Raw genomic sequence first — 27,235 nt, forward strand, 5'->3', positions numbered from 1 at the left:
GGGCCGCAAATAGACCGGGCCCGCCGCGGAGCGCGGGGTAACGACCCCTGGGCGCCGCCCCGCCGCGCCAAGGTCGCAGGTAGCCCAGAACCTCTTCAAGGAAACTACTAGCGTTACTTCATCGCGTTTTCCTGGGCTGTGATAACCACTACAGTGAGGAGGGCTATCAAGTCCAGGGAAATCGAAAGTTAAAAAACCCCAAGAAAACAGAAAATATAAACATATAGCGACCCGCCCCGGCTTCGCATGGGTGCAATGCTGATACTAAATATACTAATTAGAAATATAAATATAGACTAAAAACAAAATATAATCAACAAATATCAACAACAAAAGATACCTATTCTATTCAGTTCTTTTTTGAACTGAAATACCTTACCTTCAACTACGATTTTCGATCATTAAATAAAAATATTTTACTTAGTATTCGTTCGACTAAAAAAAATAAAAGATAATCAACAATTATCAACAACATGATCTATATTGTAGAGTTCAGCCAGCGTTTGCAATGTAGTAAGCGCAAAAAAATGCGTTTATTTACGACATCACATTAGAAACCTCTAAAATGATAAGTGTTTCTCTACTATATTATGCATGTATTATACATATAAATCTTCCTCTTCAGTCACGCGATATATTAAAAAAAACCACGTCAAAATTCGTTGCGTAGTTTTAAAGATCTATGCATACATAGGGACAGACAGCGGGAAGCGACTTTGTTTTATACTATGTAGTGAAAAAATAGAAATAAATTTTTTCTATGCAATATCCCTAAAACTATTATAATGCGAAAGTGCGAAAGTATAGCATTTGACCTACAGACTTGAAACTCGGTAGTGATGTTCCTTATATTATAATGAGTTCAACCTCGGCCACACTCGGGTACTTCATCTAGTTTATAATAATTTTTCATCAATATTTTCTCGTTTATAAGATGTGGAACAGTACAATTTCCTGTGATTTCAAATGCCTTCGCAACCAGAAAGTTTCCAGAACCCAGTAAAAGTAAATATTATTTTTAAAATTATTTTTACAGCGATTTAACCGTATTCGCAAAGAAACTCACCTGACCTAACCAACATTTTTTCTTAAGTTATAAACGTAGAAACATTTAGCCATTCGGAGAAAACCTATCCTTCGTATGTAAATTAATATAAAAATTACGTGAACACACACAAAATCCTTACTTTTTACGAAGTCATTGTGAATGCTTAATATGACTCGTGCACACAATAACATTGGTACGAAAAAAATACCCCACGATACAACATCAGTGACATATTAAAATAATCAAGCGTTATAACTAGAGACCCGGCTAATCAATGAGTTCAATGACCTGTAAGCTAGAGTTTATGTTGCTGTGCTTGCAAAGTCGTGACTTGAGGCGAAGTCAAGTATCTCTCCACTAATACGCGAATCACAATAAAACTTTGCGATCACATACTCGCAATTCATTCGAACTTAACATGTCCACACAAACTTACAACGCCGATGACTTACCTCATGAGTGACCCAAAAATAATCATAACAATAAGAACTGGGAAATCGTTGATCGTCGTACACACGCGAGAATGTACGAGAATAATCATTAAATTATTTATAAAACCATCAATAAACAAATAAGTAATACGTAGAGACCTGTAAAATTCGCGAATTCATTTCGCGATAGGATAGATTCCAAATAATTTTGACATTATTTTTTTTCAGTGATTGGGCCACAGTTTATCTGAAGGACTCTGGGCCAATGAAAAATCTTTAACAGAAGAATTAGCGAATCACGATCATTCCAGTCAACAGGTGTTACGAGTCGGTAACCACTCAGCAGATGTAATTTGCAAGAGTGCATAGAGGATCGTGGAGTCTATCCTTTAGGGATTTGAAATCGCGAATTTTACAGGTCTCTAGTAATATGTGACCATTTTGTACAAAAAATAAAAACAACTAAAAAAAATTCATTAACATTGAAAACCCCACTAAAATGTACGAACATGAGTTCTAAAAAAATTTTTTTAGCATGTACAACGGATGTGAATAATAGGTAAGGTAATATACGGGCACCAAAATAAATACTGTTCGGTCGCGTGCCCAGCCACCTCTGGGGTAACTGCCACTTCGAGACCAGACACATTCATTCTCCACTTGTTACGTGTAGTAGCGTTCTGTCGCCTCTGACCAGCTCGTCTTCAACACGTCAGGTCAAAATAAAATGACACGGAGTACTCCGAAAAATGTTCACTATAGTCTGCACTATAAAATAATTAGTGTAATTTTACACACACACGTGCAGCACACGATTAAAAATAAACCAACACATTTAGGGGTAAAAATCACACTTGCATTAGTGTAGAATCAGCTGTTATTCGATAAACATGCCATAGATAGAGACTGGGAAAATTCGCGCTTTCGATGACCTCTAGGATAGACTCCACAACCCTCTACAAACTCAGGCAAATGCCACTTGCTCATTGGCTATTGACTCGTGACACTTGTCAACAGGGACGCTTGCGATTCGATACTTTTTTGGTTGAAGGTTTCCCATTGGCTAAAAGTTCTTCAGATAAACTGTAAGCCAATCACAGAAGCAATATAAATGTACAGTTGTTTGGATTCTAGCATATAGTGAAATGAATCCGCGGATTTTTCCGGTCTCTAGCCATACATTTTAGTGTTTTTACTCCGTGTTACATAAATGTACAAATGCTTTGTAAATTCACCACAACTGTCAGTTAATTTTAAGTCCTCCACGCACGATCAGTCCAGCTCCCAGTTCGTACTGCTCAGTTCGGACTAAATTGAGGCTCTCTGTACACGCATCGTCTGCTAGAGAGCACTGCCGCCATCTTGTTTTCAATACTTCGCTACTAGAAGAGCTAGTACACACGTCTGTCTCTCAGAAATCGCTGCCACCATACTGGTTTAATTTTCTACCCGCTAGCGTGCAGTACTATTTATTGCAATGACGTCAGTCATATTGTCGGCCATCTGGGCCGCCAACATGAAAATCTGTAATTATTAAGCTATAAATTCGGAACAGATAAAAAAAAATCATCAAAAAATTCCGCATATTAATGGAACTATTGATTCGAACGATTTAAGATTTTGGTTGAGAATAGTCGCAGAAAAAAACACGGAACGATAAGAATTTTCAACATGTCTATCGACATGAACCGCACGAAAGTATACGAGCGCGTGAGATTAGAAACAAACAAGTTTAAGAACGCGACCACTATTTTTTCGAATCGTTTTACGTATGCCCACAATAAATGTGATAGTTTCGATGTACTGAAATCAAACAGCTTTATAACATTTAAATATTGAAAGATGCAAAAGAACGCCTTTCAGGTTGTGGGAAGACTAATTTTCGCTCGAATACATAGCCTACTGGTAGGGGCGACTGAAATGCTGCCCCTTGGAAGGGCAGCCCTTCAGGATTTTTCTGACAGTGGTTAGTTTGTAAAGCGACTGGAAGGGCAGCCCTTCCAGTATCTTAAAATGTGTCTATTTTCGTAATTTTATAATCCTGAATTGTTGCCCCTTGGAAGGGCAGCCCATCAGGATATCTTTAACAGTGGTGTTTTTGAAAGGTTGTCTGAATTGTTGCCCCTTGGATAGGCAGCCCTTCAGGATTTTTCTGACAGTGGTTAGTTTGTAAAGTGACCTAACCTAACCTAACATAACCTAAACAAACCACAGTCAGAAAAATCCTGAAGGGCTGCCCATCCAAGGGGCAACAATTCAGCTCCCCCTAGTGGCAGGTGCTGGAGACCGCTACCCACGGGCGAGGGGGGAGGATGGTGAGGGGTGACCTTCACCGCGGGCGCATCCGGGACGCGCCGACCTTGAACTCGGGCGGGTGTAAGTAGGGCGACGCCCGCTCCTCGCTGGCCTCTTACAGTGCGACTCTTACAGTGGAAACTGAAGTAACGTGCTGCTACCTGTTGGGCAGACCCGTGACTAATAACAAATAACATCTTGAATACAAAGTTTTAAGTTTAAAATGTCAATTTATCTACTACACGACTAATTGCTTAGAGAAAAATAAAGGGGGGTGGGGGTTTGTCTGTAAAGTCGGTTTACGGACGATAATTTTACGTGATAACGTCATAAGAAAACATTGATGAAAAATTGCATACTTTTTAATTTTCCAATATTATTTACAATTTGTTTCAAATTTAATTTAAATAATTTGTTTAAATATAATCACGAACAATTAGTTAAAAGGCCCGCCTTAACCTGTTCGATATTATAGAAGATTTTCTCGCACGGTTTTTAGCAGGTTCTGGCACGCTCGGCTCAGGCGGAACGTGACAATTTTTCGTGCGTGCAGCCGGCGTTCATCGATTTATAGACTTTGTCACGTCAATAAATTTAGATTTTTTTCTTCCTAACCTAACTTAAACTCAGTGTATTTGGGAGGGGTCTAGATAGGGAAGCCTGTAAGCCTAATCATGCAGGGTTTTAGTCATGCAGGAAGGGGCAGCATGCATCATGTGCTAGGAAGGGGATGGCCAGCCATGGCTGCGATTGGCACCATGGCTAACTCCCCCCACTCTAGACGAAAACAAGATACGTTGGGTCCAGGTAAAACCTACATAGACACTGGGAAAACACTGAGCTCTTTCACGCGGCAGGTTTCATGCAGGCAGGTTGGTCAAACGAAGAAGACACTACGAAAAACAGTTAAATAAAGTTGTAATAAAAAAAGCATGTTCTATATAAATGAGTATGAGATGCCAATTTTCTGGTATGCCACACCAAAAAAAAAAAAAAAAAAAGTGGCACGAGATTCCTTGAGCGGACCTTACACCATCAGTCGGCTCGACATTCGGAGTGAATCAGTCTGAGCGGCGAAGAAGAAGCCAGGACGGCCAATCAGATTAGTATCAGTACAGTCTAGTTGCTACGGATAGTTAAAGAAAATAAAAGGAGTGTGTACTTATGTACGCGCGTTAGCAGTTATACTTCTTTTTGATTTACGACACTGAAATATTTCGAAATTTACTGTAACAAAAGTTAAATAAATTGAAAACTCAGTAGGTATTCATTATAAATATAAACATGTGTATAAAAATTATTTGATTTTGTACATTAATCGAGAATAATTTTAATTACTAATGAAAATCAATTTCTTATTTATTCATATATATTTAATAATTATTAAAAATTAATTTAGTAAATTAGACTTTTATACATATGTTTCTATAAATATTGAATTTTGCGTGTTTATTTAAATTGAAGTATTTTTTTTAAATTGAATTATTTATTGAGATTTATACCTATATTAATTATTTTGTTAAATGATGCATGCTGTTTTATTAATTTGGTACGTCGACACATTCTGTACATAAAAAATACTGGAATAGCACAATACAAAACTTATGTCCGTTCTTGTGAAAATTATTTTCTTTCGTATACATTTTACAATCATATTTCATTGTTATAACACAAATTCTTGTAATGTCCAGGATATTTCAATGTACTGAATGAAAACAGCAAGCTTCATGTACCACAGGATCAATGTGTACATGATCATGTCATTATGATCAAGGAGTATTCATGGTATATATATATATATTTTTAATAAATACGCAGCTATGCGCAAACCTACCAGATTTCTCAGGTTAATGAATACTGTAGAGAAATCAAACTTTGTGTTCGGCATGAAATTGTACGTAGCATTTTATGAAAGCACTAAATAAATAAGATAGATACTTAATCTCCGACCCAGTTCCTCGCCATCACCAGCCTTGAAGAAGCGCTGCCTCCACAAGTCCGTCTGCACGCACACCAGAATGTCGAGATCACCACGAAAATTAACGCGAAAAGACAAATTCGGGTCCGCTCGGTTTTCGAACCACACGACCGACCAGCATGATAAATCAACGAAAATTCATTTTTTAAAATACATTTTCTGGACGCGAATAGTAAAAGAACACGTAGTACACACACCCGCCGCTAGAATGCGCTGTCTGCATGTTAAAGTTGTTTGCCATCACCGATCACAGAGCGCACTCTCTTCGGGGGAGCTGAATTGTTACCCCTTGGAAGGGCAGCCCTTCAGGATTTTTCTGACAGTGGTTAGTTTAGGTTAGGTCAGGTCAGGTTAGGTTAGGTTAGGTTAGGTTAGGTTAGGTTAGGTTAGGTTAGGTTAGGTTAGGTTAGGTTAGGTCACTTTACAAACTAACCACTGTCAGAAAAATCCTGAACGGCTGCCGATCCAAGGGGCAACAATTCAGACAAACTTTCAAAAACACCACTGTCAGAAAAATCCAGAAGGGCTGCCCTTCCAAGGGGAAACAATTCAGACAACCTTTCAAAAACACCACTGTCAGAAAAATCCTTATGGGCTGCCCTTCCAAGGGGCAACAATTCAGACAACCTTTCAAAAACACTACTGTTAAAGATATCCTGATGGGCTGCCCTTCCAAGGGGCAAGTTTTCAGGATTATTTAAATACTTAAAGAAACATGTTTTCAGAAATTGGATGGGCTGCAAGGGGCAGCATTTCAGTCGCCCCCACTCTTTTCATCCTGTGAAATTTGCATTGCGTGGTGCGCGCTCATCGTGAAAATCACTCTCATCTTATAATTTTAGAGTTTTCTAATGTGATGTATGTATGAGTTGGCAGAAAATCACATTCATTGTTAGTGTAGTCCTCATCACTCATTAAATACAGACCACCAATTTTTAGATATATACAGGTAAATAACTATACACTGGTAGAACAAAGTCGGTCGGGATTTGAAAGTGATATAAATTATTCAAATTAAGAAGACAATTACTAACTACATCTGATTTCTAAAAAGGTCCCCTTCACCAAGTCAACTGATTTCGATGAAAATGGGCATTTATGTGTAATTTTTTCCAACTTGAGAGATAGGGTAGTTTTTATTTTGATCAATGGTCTTAAAAATTTATTATTAATAATAAACTGATCATCAATGTTGATTGGTGTTTAAACCCGGGAAACAGTGGGCACTTCGTCTCCATGACAACGTTGCGTGCTCGAGAGTCGGGAAACCATCGGTGCTATTCGTTTTTTCTTCGGTACATTACAAAGCATTGTATTAAATTTTTGTCAAAATTAATTAATTTTCATTTTATTTCATTTATTATAACTGTAAATAAGAGATTTGGTCTCATTTCCCCCTCCCCCCCCCCCAATTAATACAACCGTGCGAAGCCGGATCGGGCAGCTAGTACTATTATAAAATTTTATTTTTGACGTGATAACGTCTTATGAATCGATGAACGCCGGCTGCACGCAAGAAAAAGCATGACTAATTGTCACTTTCCGCCTGAGCCGAGCGTGCAAGAACCGGCCAACCGCCGTGCGAGAAAATCTTCCATAATATCTAACAGGTTAAGGCGGGCTTTTTAAAAGCAGCAATTTAATCTTATGACGTTATCACGTAAAATTATCGTCCGTAAACCGACTTTACAGACAACAACCCTCCCCCTTTTTTTTTTTAAATACCTACGCGAATTCAATGCACTTGGAGTCTCTTGGAGAAACCACGTGAGACCAGGATTGCCAGGGTGCGTCGGAACACAGCCGGACACGAGCCGGCGACAGAGCCGCGCTCGGGAGACTAGGGGGTCGTTACCACAACGCCGAAATACCATAACGCCGAATGTCAAAATTGACCACAACGCCGACAGCTCGAAAACTGCTGTGTACCACAACGCCGAAATAACAACTGAATGAATTTGTGTGTGTTTCTTAAATGTACCTTAACGCCGAATAACCACAATCAAACCTAACCTAACTTAACCTAATCTAACCTAGTCTAACATAACCTAGTCCAACCTAACCTAACCTTTGTGGCAGTCCTGCAATGACATTATTCGGCGTTAGTGTATTTCGGCGTGGTGGTAATTCGGCGTTGTGGTACACAGCAGTTTTCTAGCTGTCGGCGTTGTGGTCAATTTGGCATTTCGGCGTTGTGGTATTTCGGCGTTGTGGTACACAGCAGTTTTCTAGCTGTCGGTGTTGTGGTCAATTTGGCATTTCGGCGTTGTGGTATTTCGGCGTTGTGGTCAATTTGGCATTTCGGCGTTGTGTTATTTCGGCGTTGTGGTGAGTCCCCGAGACGAGGCGTGGCGGGACCCGCTCTTCTTGACCCGGCGAGATGTCCCCGGCCCTCAACTACGGCCTCGGCGGGCCTGCAGACACCGCGTCAAGGCACTCGGCCGCGCCACGATTGCCACACTTCACACACCAGCAATGATCACGTGCTCCTGAGATTTTTTTTTCGACGTAACAACGTCTAATAAATCGATGAACGCCGGCTGCACGCACGTAAAAGTGTCTCGTTACGCACATTGTTCCGTTACGCTGTGTCCCGTTACGATGTCGGCGAGTGCAGTAATAATAGGTTATGTTACAATTGACTAAAAAATTACGGTGATTCATATAATTGATGATATATATTTGATTACAGTTAATTTATATGAAAACTTGTTCATAATTATATTTAAACTTTATAGCTAAACGCCATTTTTTAAAATTAATTACAAGTCATCTACACGTGAACTGTTTCGTCGACTGTTTATAAAGTGAAGTGAAAAGTTAATGTGGTTTTCATTGCTTATTACAACAACAATTTCGGCAATAAAAGTTAATAATTCTTGCATTTTAAAAATATGATTACTAGTATAATTTCAAGTATTTATTTTTTTATTATTAATATTAAAATGATTCAATTTTATTCATAAAAGTATGCAATCATTTCATCAATGTTTTGTTATGACGTTGTCACGTTAAACTATCGTCCGTAAACCAAATTTACAGACAACCATTATATATATATATATATATATATATATATATATATATATATATATATATATATTCGGTATCCAAAGAACCTAACACAGTCCTTATGAAGCACAGATATTCGGCAGTACGCATCACCCGCTATCGTATTGGCCGGTCCAATTCGGAGTAAGTAAGGCCATGCATATTTCGCGAAAAGTTTCCGAGACTAGTAGGTAGGTAAACCACCCTATCAGTGGGTAACTGCTCCCTGATGACGGCGACTGCAATTGTCGACCGAAAGCGTTGGTGAATTGTTCGCCAAGGACGCGGCTACAACCCAGAAGCCAAGCTACTTCATTATAAACATTTTTGCAACCACATATTTACCAACAGGCTCTAGTCTGTTAGCGCCGCCGCGAGTAAAAAATACCTATTATTTCACGCGCGTGACTAAAAAACTATCATGAAAACCTCACCAGTTCACAAGTGTCGACTTCAACAAGTAGCCAAAGCTAAGTCCTGTTCCATGTCAAAAACAAAAATTTTTGTCTGTAAAGTCGGTTTACGGACGATAGTTTAACGTGACAACGTCATAACAAAACATTGATGACATGATTGCATACTTTTATGAATAAAATTGAATCATTTTATTGAAATATCACTATTTTGTATGGTTACAAAGAAGGAATGAAATGAAATCTACAATTTAATTGATAATTTTACTTTTATTTGCACTCATTAATTCAAATATGTTTATTACTTTAATGAACAGATTATTTTAACTATAACTTTTATACATGTTTGCTATTTAACTTATTCCAACCTGTGTTATTATGTTAAGGATAGGCAATGATAGGAAAAGTATGAAACGAATGGGAGTGTTTCAAGTTTAATGTGCCTCGAAAAAGTCAAATCGATCGTTGTTCCAATCGAGTGGAAGAGAGATAGATGCGGCGCAAGCGTACAAAGAGCGTAACGGGACATAGCGTAACGGGACATAGCGTAACGGGACAATGTGCGTAACGGGACAACGAGTTATCCTTTTTCGTGCGTGGAGCAGGCGTTCATCGATTTATTAGACATTGTCACGTCAAAAAATTGCACGGAAGCTTTATTGCAAGCGGTGTCAAAATTTTTAAAATTGCAAGATGGCGAGGCTCTAATCTCTCTTAACGCTCGCAGCGCCGACTATCAGCATGCTGTGTCGCTAATTGAAATTTATTTATCACCCCACCCCACCCCCCTCCCCCCTTGCGGCACGTGAACAAAGCCTCCTGGCTGTTGTGCAACAACCTCTGATGGCGCCTGGGCGCGGTAGCCATGGAAACGGCTGAATTAATTACCCCCCCCCCCCCCCTTCCTTTTCCAATCCTTCTTTCACATAGCTCTAGGGACGCGAGCGAGCCGCGGACACAGAGCGGTCACCGATACAGAAGAGGAACCAACACGGCGAGTGGACTGCCCGAGTCAACCAGAATAATAAAAAAAAAACTATTTCGGCGTTGAAAAAAAATATTATTCCGGTACTTCCCGAACTTTCATGCTGAGAATATGTATGAATTATTATTGTAAAATGTGTCTGAATTTTTAGAAATGTTTGTGCCTTAATTGTTTTTTTTTTTCTTCCATAAAATGATCTGTTACAAAATATTTCTAAATATCGTTTTAATTGTAGCATTAGGTTCCTCATAAACGTACTTTTAGATAGATTTAAAAGAAAGACTACCTACTGTAGCCGTAACCATGGTGCGACTTTCGGGAAAATTTGTACATAGCTTTTCGTTTCACGGTACATAGACCCCAAAACCACGGGACATGGAGATGACTCGCCAGAGCCGCTGCAGTGTCACCCGCGGAGAGAGCGGCGGGGGAGCAGGGGAGGGCCGTGACCCGCGGCGTCAGGACGACAGCGGCCCTGAGCCGGATAGCGGCGGTGAAGGCGACTCCACGGCGGGCCGAGGACGACGGCTGCCTCTGCTGGCTCCGTCCTCCGCCTCGTGCGTCTGCCGCCTGGCCACCCGCTCCGCCATGTTGTTGGATACCTGCTCCGCCATGTTGTTGAATACCTGCTCCGCCATGTTGTTGGATACCTGCTCCGCCATGTTGTTGGATACCTGCTCCGCCATGTTGTTGGATACCTGCTCCGCCATGTTGTTGGATACCTGCTCCGCCATGTTGTTGAATACCTGCTCCGCCATGTTGTTGGATACCTGCTCCGCCATGTTGTTGGATACCTGCTCCGCCATGTTGTTGGATACCTGCTCCGCCATGTTGTTGGATACCTGCTCCGCCATGTTGTTGAATACCTGCTCCGCCATGTTGTTGGATACCTGCTCCGCCATGTTGTTGGATACCTGCTCCGCCATGTTGTTGGATACCTGCTCCGCCATGTTGTTGAATACCTGCTCCGCCATTTGTTGGATACCTGCTCCGCCATGTTGTTGGATACCTGCTCCGCCATGTTGTTGGATACCTGCTCCGCCATGTTGTTGGATACCTGCTCCGCCATGTTGTTGAATACCTGCTCCGCCATGTTGTTGAATACCTGCTCCGCCATGTTGTTGAATACCTCCTCCGCCATGTTGTTGAATACCTGCTCCGCCATGTTGTTGAATACCTGCTCCGCCATGTTGTTGAATACCTGCTCCGCCATGTTGTTGAATACCTCCTCCGCCATGTTGTTGAATACCTGCTCCGCCATGTTGTTGGATACCTGCTCCGCCATGTTGTTGGATACCTGCTCCGCCATGTTGTTGGATACCTGCTCCGCCATGTTGTTGAATACCTGCTCCGCCATGTTGTTGGATACCTGCTCCGCCATGTTGTTGGATACCTGCTCCGCCATGTTGTTGGATACCTGCTCCGCCATGTTGTTGAATACCTGCTCCGCCATGTTGTTGGATACCTGCTCCGCCATGTTGTTGGATACCTGCTCCGCCATGTTGTTGGATACCTGCTCCGCCATGTTGTTGAATACCTGCTCCGCCATGTTGTTGGATACCTGCTCCGCCATGTTGTTGAATACCTGCTCCGCCATGTTGTTGAATACCTGCTCCGCCATGTTGTTGAATACCTCCTCCGCCATGTTGTTGAATACCTGCTCCGCCATGTTGTTGGATACCTGCTCCGCCATGTTGTTGGATACCTGCTCCGCCATGTTGTTGAATACCTGCTCCGCCATGTTGTTGGATACCTGCTCCGCCATGTTGTTGGATACCTGCTCCGCCATGTTGTTGGATACCTGCTCCGCCATGTTGTTGAATACCTGCTCCGCCATGTTGTTGGATACCTGCTCCGCCATGTTGTTGGATACCTGCTCCGCCATGTTGTTGGATACCTGCTCCGCCATGTTGTTGGATACCTGCTCCGCCATGTTGTTGGATACCTGCTCCGCCATGTTGTTGGATACCTGCTCCGCCATGTTGTTGAATACCTGCTCCGCCATGTTGTTGAATACCTGCTCCGCCATGTTGTTGGATACCTGCTCCGCCATGTTGTTGAATACCTGCTCCGCCATGTTGTTGAATACCTGCTCCGCCATGTTGTTGAATACCTCCTCCGCCATGTTGTTGAATACCTGCTCCGCCATGTTGGCCGCTCGCTCCACCATGTTGGTCACCCGCTCCGCCATGTTGCCCGCTCGCTCCGCCATGTTGGTCACCCGCTCCGCCATGTTGGCCGCTTTCTACACCAGTTTAGCCACCTGCTCCGCCATGTTGGCCACCTGCTCCGCCTTGCTGGCCACCCGCTAAACCATGTTGTTGAATACCTGCTCCGCCATGTTGTTGAATACCTCCTCCGCTATGTTGCCTCCTTGCTCCGCCATGTTGGCCACCTGCTCCTCCATGTTGGCCACCTGCTCCGCCATGTTGACGAGGCATGCTGTGACGTCACTCAGGAGATCACCTGTCACTCTGATGCTGAAGGTCCCTCAGCTTCAAACACTCAATTATATACCGCATATGAAGGTATATACATTTTACTCTTAATATATTGTTTATCATGTCCGAAACAATCAGTGACAAAATAATAACTAACATTCATTTATTTTGTAAATAATATGTGATAATAAATAATATTAAATTTATTTTTCCTTTTGTTGTTGACACTTGACTGAAATTCAGTCAATTAAACAGGAAATTTATCACTCACAAAAGCAAGCTTGTGTGTGAGTGCATCAAGTCACTTTAATCTACGCGCCATATTTTGATTAATGTAAACATTTAAAAATTTGTAACGAATGACCAATAAATACATAAAAATAACGTGAAATCATTAGAGACCGGCAAAATTCGCGGTTTCGATGGCGTTCAGGATAGACTGCACATACCCCTGTACACTCGGGCAAATAACGCAAGTTCATTGGCTGCCGACTTGTAAGTCGTCTCAGCTGGTTTGTCTGTGATTCGATCCTTCTTTGGTTGAGGGTTTATAACTGGTTGAGATTCGTCCAGATGAATAGTAAGCCAATAGCAAAATTATCTAAGAGGTATATGTGTTTGAATTCTAGCCTATCACCTAATGAATCCGCGAAATTTGCAGGTCTCTAGAAATCATACATTACAGTAGTTTTTATAAAGTAAAAGTTAAAAAAAAAACAATTAATTTAGATAAAGTATAACATTGTTTCAGAAACAAAATATTAATATATGTATAAAATAAAATAAAATAATATTTAAAGGAGAAGAACAAGTACATGAGTTACAAAACACCATACTTAAATATTGAATAAATCTTACTTAGCCGAAGGTTGACATTTTTTGTTTGAAGATAATTTTTGTTTTTTAAGTTTTTTTTAGGAAGAATAACTACAATTATATTTGTAAGCGAAAATTCTAAAGGTCTCTGTGAAATTTTTTTATGAAATTAGAGGAATGTGTAAATTTATGTTCCGTCCATGCCGTGTAGGATAATATTATGAGCTGCGTATTTTAACTGGTTTGCCCTCGGACGGATGACGTAACCGGCGCACAGATGTTCCAGTGATGGATGTCCATCTGTGTAAACCACTATTTTGTTTATCGAGCGCACGGCCAAACCGGCTCCATCCCGGAAGACGAGGGTCTGTTCCGACCCGGGTAACGACGCGACGTCGTCCTTCCAGCGAGGCGTCCCTGGTGGTGTCGTCGGGGGGGGGGGGGGGGGGGGGGGAGGAGGAATGGGCAAGGCCGCCAGCACTGACACTCAGCTTGAAAAGAGTAAAAAAAAATATATATATATATATTTTTTTTGTCGCTCTATATTTACTGCGCTCTGGTGACTACTTTATAGATCAGTAGATTCTGACATTGTAATTGTAGATGTCATTCACATCAGGATAAGGACACGGACCACTCACAGGTTCGGACTGTCGCAGAGGCGATACCGCGCTAGAAACACCTGCGAGCATCGCACTTACGAACTGCGTGTGTTGATATTTCACTGCCAAATAAGTGGGCGTCAGTCACACAACTCACAGATTCCAGGGGAGCAGTTCGGTCAGATGTTCGAACATGACACAGTGCAGGTTTGTAGCCACTCAATTGTGACCTGCACGCGAATGTTTCCACCAAAGAAACACCTCCAGCTGCCAACCGCTGTCGTGCTGGAGGAGTGTCTCACAGCTGGTGCGTCACGACCCGACCGTGACGTCACAAACATGACGTAGCCGCTGGAGAGGCTGGATGATTCCCCGACGACGTCACTCCTCTCTCTTTCTCTCTCTCTCTCTCTCTCTCTCTCTCGTCTAATGCACAGCGGAGTATACACTTCGCTGACGGGCGAGTGTTTGCCTTCCTTCGCCGTCATGTTTGAACTTCTGCGCGCTACACCCGCCTCAACGAGGTATCGGCGTGAATAACAGAATGAACTTCACCTCCAACATTTCCCTGGAAAATTTTGGTTCGCACGGTGAATACCAAACATTTGTTTGTGGTGAGCTGGTGGCTGGGCCACGCACGGCGCTTACGACATGGGCTTACACGCCACGGTGATATTCTTTAGAAGCGAATCTTCTCGGTAAAATTTCAAGGCCCAATTTTAATGCAACGTTTTCGATTTTTTTTTCCTAGCCTAAATTATTCTAAGCGTGTAAGGGGAGGGTTCAGCATAGGGGAGGACCGACCTAAGTGTGTCTCAGGCCAAAGCCTATACACTCTACCATGCGGGTTTTTAACCATGTAGTACAAGGGCGCGTGCATCATGTGCTAATTGGGGTTTACTGGCCAGCCATGGCTGCGATTTGCGCCATGGCTGACGCCCCATTGAACGTCTAGCTTAAAAGCTAACTAATGTGACCCAGGTAAAACCTGCATAGACACAGGGAAAACCCTGGGCCGGGCCATGCGGGGATCAATTAACATGCATTAAGCAAGCAGGTAACTACTGGACAAGAGGGAAGCGGGTCCAGGTAAGAAGAGTTGGGCGGGGCAATTTTTTTTTTTCCTAACATAAGTTAATTACTAAGTGTGTTTGGGAGGGGGCGACACAACGGGGTTCAAGCTTATTTTGAAGAGGGTAATGATTGCGCAAATGCGCAAATAACAATATAAAATCAGTGCCTTCAAAGAATCAACTGTTGCATTCAAACACACGCGGGCACACAAAAATAACGTGAATGTTGGTATTATACAATAAGCGTTCGCCGAGGTCTCCTTTGTTCTTTTACAGTTGAGGCGTTACACATTATTCATTACTTATGCATTATATTGATTATATTAAATACACATCAGGCACGCATGTGTAAAACGACAACGATCTTTCGACGAGCGCGATTTGAATAAACAAGGACTCCAACCTGACGGTGTAACCTTTGATTACTCGCACCTTTATTAAAAAAAAAAAATTGTAAAATGTTCCCTCAACACCAAAATGTTATACAAGTCGAAAAAAAATATTTCAAGAAGATGAAATTACAGTTTAGATGTTCTGATGTTGGTAGGGATGCTGGGTCGGCGAACGCGCACAGAGCGGGAAGCCCAGACGGCGGGGAAACCCCCGCGTCCTTGCATCGTGCGACCGCCGACCGCAGCGCCCGGCGCGGCCGGCCTGGAACTACTTCACAGCGAGTCTTACGTAACAAGGCACGCGGAGCCACGCTCAATAACTGCAAACTTCAAGTTGAGACTGTTTTGGTCAATGTTCTGCCACCTTACACTTTCAGCATAGGTTTTATCCCTTTGTTTGAATTTAATATGCAGGTTAGGCCCCATCTGGGTAAGTATTTAACCTTGAAGAAGGTAACAAGAGTTGATGCTTGCAGTGGGAGTTGGGACTCTGATGGGGCCCGGCCTCAAAGTTCACGCCAGATTTGTAACTAACGATTTATGTAATAACGTGCACAGGCTTTCACGGCCGTTGTCTGAAGTAGCTTGGCTTCTGGGTTGTAGCCGTGGCCTTGGGCGAATAATTCATCACCGACGTTTCGGTCGACATTGCAGTCGCCATCGTCGGGGAGCAGTTACCTACTCAGTTACTTACGAGTAGGTAACTGCTACCTGACGATGGCGACTGCAATGTCGACCGAAACGTCGGTGGATTATTCGCCCAAGGACACGGCTACAACCCAGAAGCCAAGCTACTTAACGATTTTGTAGCTTTAACTTTTTCTGGAAGTTACTTATTAAAAATGCTGGGATCACATACGCCATTTATATATATATTTAATTACCTCTAATTTCTAACAGTTTTAAAGACCATTTCTGTAAATTTTATGTTATTTTATGTTAATAATTATGCATTTTAAAACGTATATATGTAATAAACATTAGAGCGAAAAATTATTTTAATGATATACCTATAAGTGTTTACATGATCGTCAATCTAATCTAGCATTACAAAATAAGTTTTCGCCACTGTTCACACCTTATTGTCTGTTGACAGCATCAAAATGGGTAAGTATTCAAACGGACGTGGGGATCTCTGTGTCGCTAGGCTGGTCGGAGGGCGATGGGAGACCAACATATCACAGAGAGTCCTCCTAGCTGCTGAATCACGAAAATAATGTAACTGTTGCTATATCAGAAATCCATCGTTTTCTTCGACGTACGTTCAGTTTATTAAGTGTCTGCGATATTTTGAAACGAATAGAGATATTTAGCGTTTATGATTAATTTCATAACTGATGCCTACAACACATTCCGTTTTGCTGCTCTTAATAATTGTATTAACTTGCGCACAAAAAAATAACATTATAGTTTCAAAGAGAAATCCTTAAACTTGAATTTCCATGTGATACCCTGGAACCTTAGACCAATCAACACCCGCGGTACAGTTCACATCGACACTATCGTCATGCGAGCGTGTAAAACGGCGTGGTTACCCGCTTACTGTCACGTTCAAGTCTCCGAGTAGGAACCTGTGTTCGTTGCGACGCGCGACGCGTGAAGGAAAACAAAAATTAAGTCGTCACGTCTCTCACGATTGTGTGGCAGTAGGGCTTTCAGACCATATGCTACCGCGAGATCTGGCGGTTTCGCAGGATCGACGCAAGCACACTCCACTCATGACAACACACGAATCCTATTCTTAATAGGCATTTATTTAAACTTTCATCTTCTTGATATAAACCCCGAGGTAGAGACCGGAAAAATTCGCGGATTCATTTCGCGATATGCTGAAATGCAAATAGTCGTACCTTTATGCGATTTCTGCCATTTGTTCACTGTTAACATGGAGGAGTTTGGGCCAATTATAGGCCCTCAGTCAAAGCAGTATCGAATCACGAGTCTCCCAATTGAGACGCCTCACGAGTCAGCGGCCAATGAACAGGTGACGTTTGCCCGAGTGTGCACAGGATCGTGGAGTCTATCCTGGAGGTCGTTGAATACGCGAATTTTTTCCAGTCACTACCCCGAGTGGTATTCACTCGTGACGGGTGTCGAGCTCTTGTATCCGCCCTTTTGTTTTGCTACACAGAAGGTATACTTGGACCAAGGGCGCAACAACTAAATTTCCAAAGGGGGGGGGGGGGGGGGGCAATATACCTTTTTATAAAGAATCATAGATCCTCCCTATTGAAGCGGGGGATCCCCCCGGGAAAATTTTTTATTTCAAGGTGGAAAATAGTGCTATTTAAGCAGTTTTATTATCTAAAAATTGATTACACAGCACTTTCTTTGCCCCAGTTTGCCCTCACTTCAAGGTTTCAGAAGGGGCGGGGGAGGGGCAAAATACCCTAGCCCCCCCCCCCCCCCCCCCCGTCCCTGTTGTTGGGCCCCTGACTCGGACGCATCTTCTCACGATCGCCGCCACTTCCGGGCCACGCGCCGGCGCCGCGCGGGGCGGTGGAAAGTTCCGCCGTGCGGCGCGGGCCCGAGGTGTTGTCGGCGGGCGACGGGGTCAGGAATGTGGTCCAGGCGCCAGAGCCGTGGCGCCGGGATGCTGCGCCGAGGTCGCCCGCCCCCACCACACCCCCCTCCTCAGCTCCCCGCACGGGCACGACGGGGGGCAGCTCCTCTGGGGTCGCCGCGCTCAGATCCCCGGCGTCGATACCGCTCCGTCGACCTCGCATCGATTTACACAGCTTATCGATAGAGACCGGAAAAATTCGCGGGTTCATTTTCACGACAGCCTGAAATACAAATAGTTATACCTCAGTGCTGCCTCTGCTATTGGCTCAACACTCACCTGGACGACTCTGGGCCAGCGAGAAACACTCAACTGAAGCTGTGTCGAATCACAGGCCGCTACGTTGGGACACATTCACAAGATAGCAGCCAATGAGAGGGTGACATTTGACCGAGTGTACGTAGAAGACTATAAGGTTCATCCTAGAGGTCATTGAACCCGCGATTTTTTTCCAGTCCCTACTTATCAAGTGTGCATGTATATACAACAAATGAAATAATAACACCGAGCAATATTTATTTACAATTATATATTTTCAGTAAGGTCGTTCTTCTGAAGCGAACAACGAAATACGTTATAACTATTATGTAATAATAAGACATGTTAAAACGCGCGCATCTGTACTTAGAATTATACAAATAATAATCCAACAAATCTTAATTTTTTTTCTTCAAAATTTCTCTCATTTTTTAGTTGGCTTTGGTGAATTTCGTTCAATCGTCCCATTGCACGCCATTCAAAATCTACTTTTTTCAACAACTGCAGTCCTTGGGATCATATCTTACGTTCTTTAACTAATAAACTAACAACTTGTTCTTTAAAATATGCGAAACCGTTCTGCCCGTTATTTTCGTTCCAACATCGCCAAAAACCTCTGTCTTCGCCAATACGTCTTCGCTATGCCCAGTATTCCTCCGCAGCGCTTCAGATGATTCCGTTACACTTGTTACTTTTTTCCGTTCCCTCCTTCGGCGCCGGGAACGGAAGCAGTGACCCTCGCACTGGTTGTCCGCTCTGAATGGCATACCCGCCACAGCACGCGGTGCTTCCCAATACTGGCCATCACTTCTCGTCGAAGTGTCATGGCGACAGGCACATGAATCACCAGCCAGGAAGTGGTGTCGGGAAGCTACTGAGGAACAACTGAGTGCGAGTACAACTCTTACAATGGAAACGAAAAATGAAAAATAAGTGTCTCTGATTTCTTCTTTTGAAAAATGCGAATCTCATTAAAAAAAAATGTGAGCTAATCTTTCAGTACTCGTCAGAGATGTGTGACATCTACCCTCAGTAACAAGCAAATTCACGTGTTTTCATGTTACAAATACGCTTGTAATACGAAAACATGGACACGATATCTAAGGTAGAAATATTAACAAAAATATTACCGACGTGATACATATACGAAAATTGTGTTTATAACTACATTTCTCGACGCACATCACACGTAGTTTCCGCACTCGCCACTAGAATTCGCTGCCGGAGCATCTACGTCGGCTATTGGATAATTTTATTGGCAGACAGCAATTTCAAAATATATAATGAAACGGCTCCGATAAAAGCGAAGAACACTTGTAAAAATACTAAACCCCGGGTTCGGACCTGATTTTCAACAAGAACTTTTGCGAAAACACTGCCTATCTTGTCAAAAATTCATTTAAAATATTTAACGCTATAAAGTTTCACTTTGGCTTTATGAATCTCGACTCGCGCCATCTGCCACAGATGTCAGCACCCTAGTTACACATCTCCGTTTCAAGCGACTTCCGTTGCAATCACGATATTACTCTGGTGAAATGTATACGGGAAGCTAAGACGTCAAACGAGGATAATAACAGCTGAAGTGTTGTTTAAAGATGTTATCGCTCCTGCTCTATGCTGTACAGTTACCAGCTATGTAAACCCTAGCTGACCCAGCCTAGGACGGCACTCGTTACTAAGGCCCCTGCTCCGCCGACGGGGACAGGCTGTGCGGTGCGGGGGGGGGGGGGGGGGGGGGGGGGAGTCGACGGCAGCTCCGAGCCTTGCCTCGTCAACCACCTCTCACACCACCTCTGTTTTGGAAAACTATTGTGTTTGTTTCGTCTTTTCGTTTTGTCGTGTTTTTGTCTCGTTTCAACTGTTGTGCTGAATTTTTTTTTGGTTTCAATATTTTTGTACTGTCATCATTTGGGGGGCGTTTTCCGTTCTTAGTCCATTTTTCTTTATTTTCTTTTTTTGTTGACCATATTCCTGTTATGGAATATTATGTGGTGTTTATATCCTGTTGACAACAGCAATTTTTTTGCTTAATTTGGGTTTTTGTCTTTTGGGTATTTTTTTTAGTTTTCTTCTACAGACATACTACTAGCTCGCTGTAGGAAAGGTTTTGATAAAGATTAAAAACTGACGAAAACTAGCTTCTACTGCGCAGCTTAGGTTCCCCCCTCACTTCTTTGCGACAGAGAATTTCCGTCACTCCCCTCTCTGTCGCAAAGAAGGAAGGGGGGAACCTAAGCTGCGCAGTAGAAGCTAGTTTTCGTCAGTTTTTAATCTCCATCAAAACCTTTCCTACAGCGAGCCAGTAGTACATGTGCTTAGCAATGGCGTATCTCCAAAAGCTTGCATCAAGTCAGAACTCGCCGATCAGCAACGCTCCGGCACACTCCTGCAGGCAGCCCGGCCGACACCTGCGCTCCGCGGGTCGCCTAGCTGCCAGGCGCTCACTCAGGTTCAACTACTGCCTTCATTTCAGTGAACAATCCCTTTCTAATCTTGCTGATCAGCCTCTTCAAGCCTGATTACGGGAACAGATGCCAGTTCCCGAAAACGCCGCAACTATTTTTGTAATCGGTGTTGTCGTTGTGTTGTTCATAATAGGTACGTGTTTATGTTCATCGTTGGGTTTATCTGTTTGGCATCCTGATTTAGGGTTCTTTCTCTGTGGGTTTATGTTTACATTTTTTTTAAATTGCGTTCTTCTTTTTTTTCATGACAAACAGTGCACATATCCAAGCAATTGTATTAATTCCCTTTTTACGTTATGACATTTAAAATCTTTTTCACAAATTTTTTTTTCCGAGTAAATATGAAATTTAGATTTTTTTTGAAGGGAGATTAAAATATTGTCTTCGAGCGCGTGAGGTACCAATCTAAAATGTTCTTTACCTCCATCTGGCCTTTTCAAATAATTACATAGTAGATGTCGAAACCAAGCCAAAAGCGCAGGTGTTTGTGTTCCAGGATAAACTGATCACGCCTCGCCGCGCCGCGCGGCAGACAGGTTGCGACTGGGAGCTCGTTAGCAGCTCGTAGCTCGGCCGTCGCCGGCTCGTATAACGAACCACATTATCGCCGGCATTTGGACGGCTGCTGGCGCGCTCCAGCTAACACCCCCTGGCTATCCACAGACGCAGCCAGGACCTTGTTAAAAAAATTGGTTGTCTGTAAAGTCGGTTTACGGACGATAGTTTATAACGTGACAACGTCATAACAAAACATTGATGAAATGATTGCATACTTTTATGAATAAAATTGAATCATTTTTATTGAATTATCACTATTTTGTTTAGATACAAAGGAAGAGTGAAATGAAATCTACAATTTAATTGATAAATTTACTTTTATTTGCACTCATTAATTCAAATATGTTTATTACTTTAACGAAGAGATTATTTAAACTATAACTTTTATACATGTTTGCTATTTAACTTCTTCCAAACTGTGTTATTCTGTTAAAGATAGGACGATGATAGGAAAAGTAGGAAACGAATGGGAGTGTTTCAAGTTTAATGTGCCTCAAAAAAGTCCAATCAATGGTTGTTCCAATCGAGTGGAATTGAGATAGATGCAGCGCAAGCGTACAATGAGCGTAATGGGACACAGCGTAACGGGACAATGTGATAACGGGACACTTTTTCGTACGTGCAGCCGGCGTTCATCGATTTATTAGACGTTGTCACGTCAAAAGGCGGTCCAGCATAAACATAATATCATTTTCTATGAGTAAGCTTTCTTTTTCATCGAGTTCCAAAAGAAAATTTTCACACTAAAATTTCAGGGAACAGTAGACTCTTGGAAGTCCAACCTTTCTCGGTCTCTCTCGATCCAAACGTCATGGATTAAATAGCAGTGTTACATAAATTTACCAATCCCTCTATTTCATAAAACAATATCTCAGAGATCTTCTTGGAAAACTAAAAACTAAAAATTATTTTCACATAAAAAAATATGTTAATATTTGGCTAGATAATTTAATTGATGAAGAAATGGCTTTAGTATTTAAGTAAGTTTTACATATTGTTATTATTTTGTACTTGTATTTACTTTAAATACTAATTTTTATAGAATTATATTTTCATTTATTCATGTAACAATGTTATAATTTATACGTTTTTATTTGTTTATACATTATAACGAATTTCAATAAATTTCTGTTTTTAACTTTCAGCTTTATAAAACAAATGTAAGGTTTCCTTAGGTTATATTTTATATATTTATTTCTCAGTTATTACACATATATAAATAATTTTATACATATGTGAAAATACCGCATGTGATTTGGAGTGACTTAGATGCACTCACACATCCAAGCTTGCTTTCGTGAGTGCTTAATTGCCTGGTTAATTAATTAAGTGAATATTGTTAACAAAGTGTAAAAAAAGGAGGGATATACATTATTATTATTATTATTATTATTATTATTATTATAGTCCTGGGCGGTTGACTAGAAGGGTTCACCACAGGCACACACTCCCACGCACTCCAGAGGCGCTTGTAGCGCAAGCGCCACCCCGTTGTGACTTCTGGAACTGCCGCGAGTAGGTACGTCGACAAACCAAACACCGACCCCCGCGCTCCTGCAAGTTCAAACTGCTTGTTGTGGCGAGTGTTTATAATAATAAATTTCTTTTGCGTCGATAAAATGTTTGTTTTTTCTTTGACACTATGAACTGGCAAAAAGGGTAAGTATCACCGATTAAAGAATAATAATATCACTAGCATGATTAATTTTACAAAACATATTTGTTGTGTAGGAAGGTTATATATATAAATTTATATAACTGAAATGTTTTTAGTACCTACTATCTATTGTTAAAATGGCATCGTAGTATTCATTTATGCGATAAAATAAATTTTATAATATTATGCAATGCCAGTTTTTTAAACAAATCTTATACTCTTTATAATGCAGGGTTCCTGGATGTTCGTCCAGAACGAGGAAAATTGTAGAAGCAGCAGCTTTTATGAACCACGCCACCTGCCTGATGCCTCAAGAAGCGCCTGACCTTCCGCGGGTCGAAAAGGCCGAGGGGAAACACGTGTATTTACACTCGGCACGTGCGGTGCCGCGGCAACACCGCGCCGCACAGAGCTGCGGGCCGCGGTGTTTACAAACAAGACACGAGGTCGAGTTCCTTCGGCGGCTCTGGTTGGCTGCACTGCCCATGTGTTCTTGCTGTCGCACACAGGCTGGAGAGCACTCGCCCAAACATAGCGCGTCTCGCCGAAACTATACTTTGTGCTGAGGAAGAAGTCTGGCGCCTTGGAAAGGTTGCGAAAAACAATTGGCCTTCAGAGTGTCACGGGTGTCACTAGAGGAATAGGGAAACCCTAACAAGGCAGGAAAGAACGGATGCGAGTGCGGGCGGCATCCACAGACATGTTAGGGACACTGTCGATTCTGCGTGTGTGCGAAGGTACACACGTTACAAGAGTAATGCTTCGTGACTTCCTATAATGGTTGTCATTGAAGTGGGAATACTTGGCCGAGTTTGTTCCTGTGCTTGTTTGTGTTGAGATTCGAACCGATGACATTTCTTAATGACGTAAATTATTTTTTTAATTTAAAATTTAAAAAAAAAAACATTAATACATTCTTAGTATACTTTGGTATTATTTTAAATAATACACGTTATGCATTGAGCTGGAATGGGAGATCACATGAAGTGAATTTTTTTTTTTAAATGACTGTAAGCGTTTAAATTTTTGTTAGGTATTGGAAAACAGGAGTTAACTTGAAGATGGACGCTACAATAGTTGTACTTTTTAATTTAATTTTAAGATTTTTAAATATGTATTGTTACGAGTATAATATGGAGGAACTGTGTTCGTAATGGATAGCTAGAGACTGGAAAAATTCGCGCTTTGGATGACCTCTAGGATAGACTCCATAATCCCCTACAAACTTAGGCAAATGCCACCTGCTCATTGGCTAATGACTCGTGACACCTGGCAACTGGGACGCTTGCGATTCGATACTTTTTTGGTTGAAGGTTTTTCATTGGCTCAAAGTCCTTCAGATAAACTGTGAGCCAATCAGAGAAGCAGTATAAAGGTACAGTTTTTTTTTTCGATTATAGCATATCGTGAAATGAATCCGGGAATTTTTTCGGTCTCTAAGGATAGCCCAGTTAAGTTTTATTACAGTTTTAATAATTACTAATATTTACATTACTAATAAATACTTTCAAATGTCTTATCACCAATCACTTGCACATAAAAATGTTTATTCGCAAGTTGATGAATGTTCGTCAAGTCGCGCAGCTCTCAGGTGACGCCGCAGCGCGCGGTCGAGGCGTGACGTCACCGACACATGCGCGGTGACGTCACAGAGTGCGCCGTGACGCACGCCGGAGGTAACGGACGCTCTGCCGCGCGACCTTCGCCTTGTTGACCGCCGGTCTCTCGAGACGAGAGCCGTCTCCGAGCGGGGAAACACGTCCCACGAACGGAAAATTTCGCGTTTTTTTTTTACGTGACAACGTCTAATAAATCGATGAACACCGGCTGCACGCACGAAAAAGGATGACTAATCGTCCCATTACGCACATTGTCCCGTTACGCTGTGTCCCGTTACGCGGTGTCCCGTTACGCTCATTGTACGCTTGCGCCGCATCTATCTCTCTTCCACTCGATTGGAACAACCGTCGATTTGACCTTTTCGAGGCACATTAAACTTGAAACACTCCCATTCGTTTCCTACTTTTCCTATCATCGTCCTATCCTTAACAGAATAACACAGATTGGAAGAAGTTAAATAGCAAACATGTATAAAAGTTACAGTTAAAATAATCTGTTCGTTAAAGTAATAAACATATTTGAATTAATGAGTGCAAAAAAAATAAATTTATCAATTAAATTGTAGATTTAATTTCACTCCTTCTTTGTATCCATACAAAATAGTGATAATTAAATAAAAATAATTCAATTTTATTCATAAAAGTATGCTATAATTTCATTTTTTTATATGACGTTGTCACGTTAAACTATCGCCCGTAAACCGACTTTACAGACAACCAATTTTTTATTCGGACATGGGCTTTTCTTCAAACGCTTGTGCGAGAGTTGTCTCGAGCTGTACTATCAACTTCTCGAAGATTCTTAATCTTAAGAAAAAGCTTGATATTTATTTCATTTTTTATTTATTTATTCTATACATTTCATAGAACCTTTTACTAGGCTAGAAACTAGAAGGCTATGCGAGCAGTTAAGTTTCACATGGAATCATGGCATTTTTACAAAAAAAAAAAATCGTATACGTTAGGAAACTGAGATAAACATTTGAAACTGCATTAAAAAGGTAATCAACGAGATTAATAAATTTGTATATTACTTACATTATATTATATTATTTTAGGATTCAAATGTTTTAAATTGTGTGCATATATTATAATACAAAGTTTGTACAGACATTACAGACGTATAACTGTTCCAATTTAAACATGTTCATTATTATGAACTTCCAGATTATATAAAATGAGTAGGACAAGGTAAACACTGGATAATGTTACGAGTGAAAATACAGTTCCGGAAATGATAGCCCAAATTAATTAATCAGAGTTTTATTTATCTAATTATTAATGATTTAAAACAATCTGAATGACTGCCCTCAAAACTAATCGCACTTTAACGAGTTCATTATTTACTTCCCACACTGGAGCTCGGCTTGAATACAGCTTCCTCTACTGCTCGTAACTCGCCACACCACACACCTCGAACTCAACTCACCGCCTCGCGCCATGACATGGTTCCAGATGCTCCGATCTGCGGACACGGAACTCGTCGCCCTCTATCGCTCGCCAAGGCCGGTACCGCCACCAGTCCCCGCTCGCCGCAGACACACCCGCCGGAGTGACCCACGGAAACGTCTCGTAGCCCTCAAAGTCCCCTCAACTCGACTTTCGAAGCTACAAGAACAACAGCGCCCCAGTTACGCCACTTCACGCGACGGGACTCTGGGACAGAGCCCCGATAATGGGGAGTCCATGTAGTTGTAGTGGAGGGACCGGCACCTGCTTGCAGGCGGGGTTTCCCCAGAGGTAAGTGCGGCCAGCGGGCTGCTCCAGTCATTCCTGGCAGCCTCATTTCTATAGCTAATACTGACTTCACCTAAAAGAATAACTAGAGTAGGTGCATCTAGCCAGAGAGAAAACTCGCGCATGTCCGCAGCCTGTGCGTGTTTGGCGGTCGAGTTCAGACGCGGCGATGTAAAATAAACCGACACACCGCTCACGTGTTGCAGGTAGCACAGCTTTCAGTATCCAGAACCCTTTCATCTGGAACAGCTGGCCTTTTAAGGGTGTTACGGAATATCTATGTTAGTTATGTCGCACGTAGGTATTACCTGTAATCTTAACTCACTACCTTAATAGCGAAAATAAGAATATGAATACTTAAATATCTAAATAGTATAGGTATTACCAACTATTTATTTTACATAATAGAAAATTTCCAAATGAACAACCGGATGGTTTGGTAACTCGTTAGCGAATGGTCGTTAGCGCGCAATTAGATACGCCCGTATAAAACCAAGCCTAGAGCAATTTATTTATGCTTTGTCGCATAATTTTCATAAAAACCAAATTTTATCTCCAAATTATAATTCACAGAATAAAAACATAATGCAAGGAAAAATACACATTTTTGGGTATGATTAATGAGAATTGTGTTTCCGAAAGAAAACAATTCTAATGGGAAAATGTTTTAAAAAATAAGTGTTGATAATTTATTTACATATATCACTTTAATGTGTTATATTTATTTCACGTGCAATTTCATTGCCGGTTAAAAAAAAATTTATTCTCCTTATTGAAAAAAAAACTGTAATCCAGTAGTGTAGGTTGTTATAATACTAACTAAAATTAAAAAAATATATATATTTAATAA

The 27,235-nt window shown here is 41.6% G+C and overlaps 1 protein-coding gene across 1 annotated transcript; it reads right to left on the minus strand.

Moving 5' to 3' along the window:
* Positions 1 to 10,659: 10,659 nt before the first annotated feature.
* LOC134536356 (uncharacterized) lies at positions 10,660 to 12,434 on the minus strand. The gene is made up of 2 exons (XM_063376108.1): positions 11,187 to 12,434; positions 10,660 to 11,139 (listed from the first exon to the last, which is right to left on the minus strand). Exons 1-2 carry the CDS (start codon positions 12,432 to 12,434, stop codon positions 10,660 to 10,662), a joined length of 1,728 nt encoding a protein of 575 aa, XP_063232178.1.
* Positions 12,435 to 27,235: the final 14,801 nt, after the last annotated feature.

Source organism: Bacillus rossius, chromosome 10 (genome assembly GCF_032445375.1).
Source record: "Bacillus rossius redtenbacheri isolate Brsri chromosome 10, Brsri_v3, whole genome shotgun sequence".
Lineage (NCBI taxonomy): Eukaryota > Metazoa > Arthropoda > Insecta > Phasmatodea > Bacillidae > Bacillus > Bacillus rossius.

Coding starts and splice junctions, on each gene's coding strand:
- LOC134536356 (XM_063376108.1), bottom strand. CDS start 12,434: ATGGCGGAGCGGGTGACCAACATGGCGGAGCGAGCGGGCAACATGGCG. Junction 11,140..11,186: donor CCAACAACATGGCGGAGCAG/GTATCCAACAAA, acceptor ATGGCGGAGCAG/GTATCCAACAACATGGCGGA.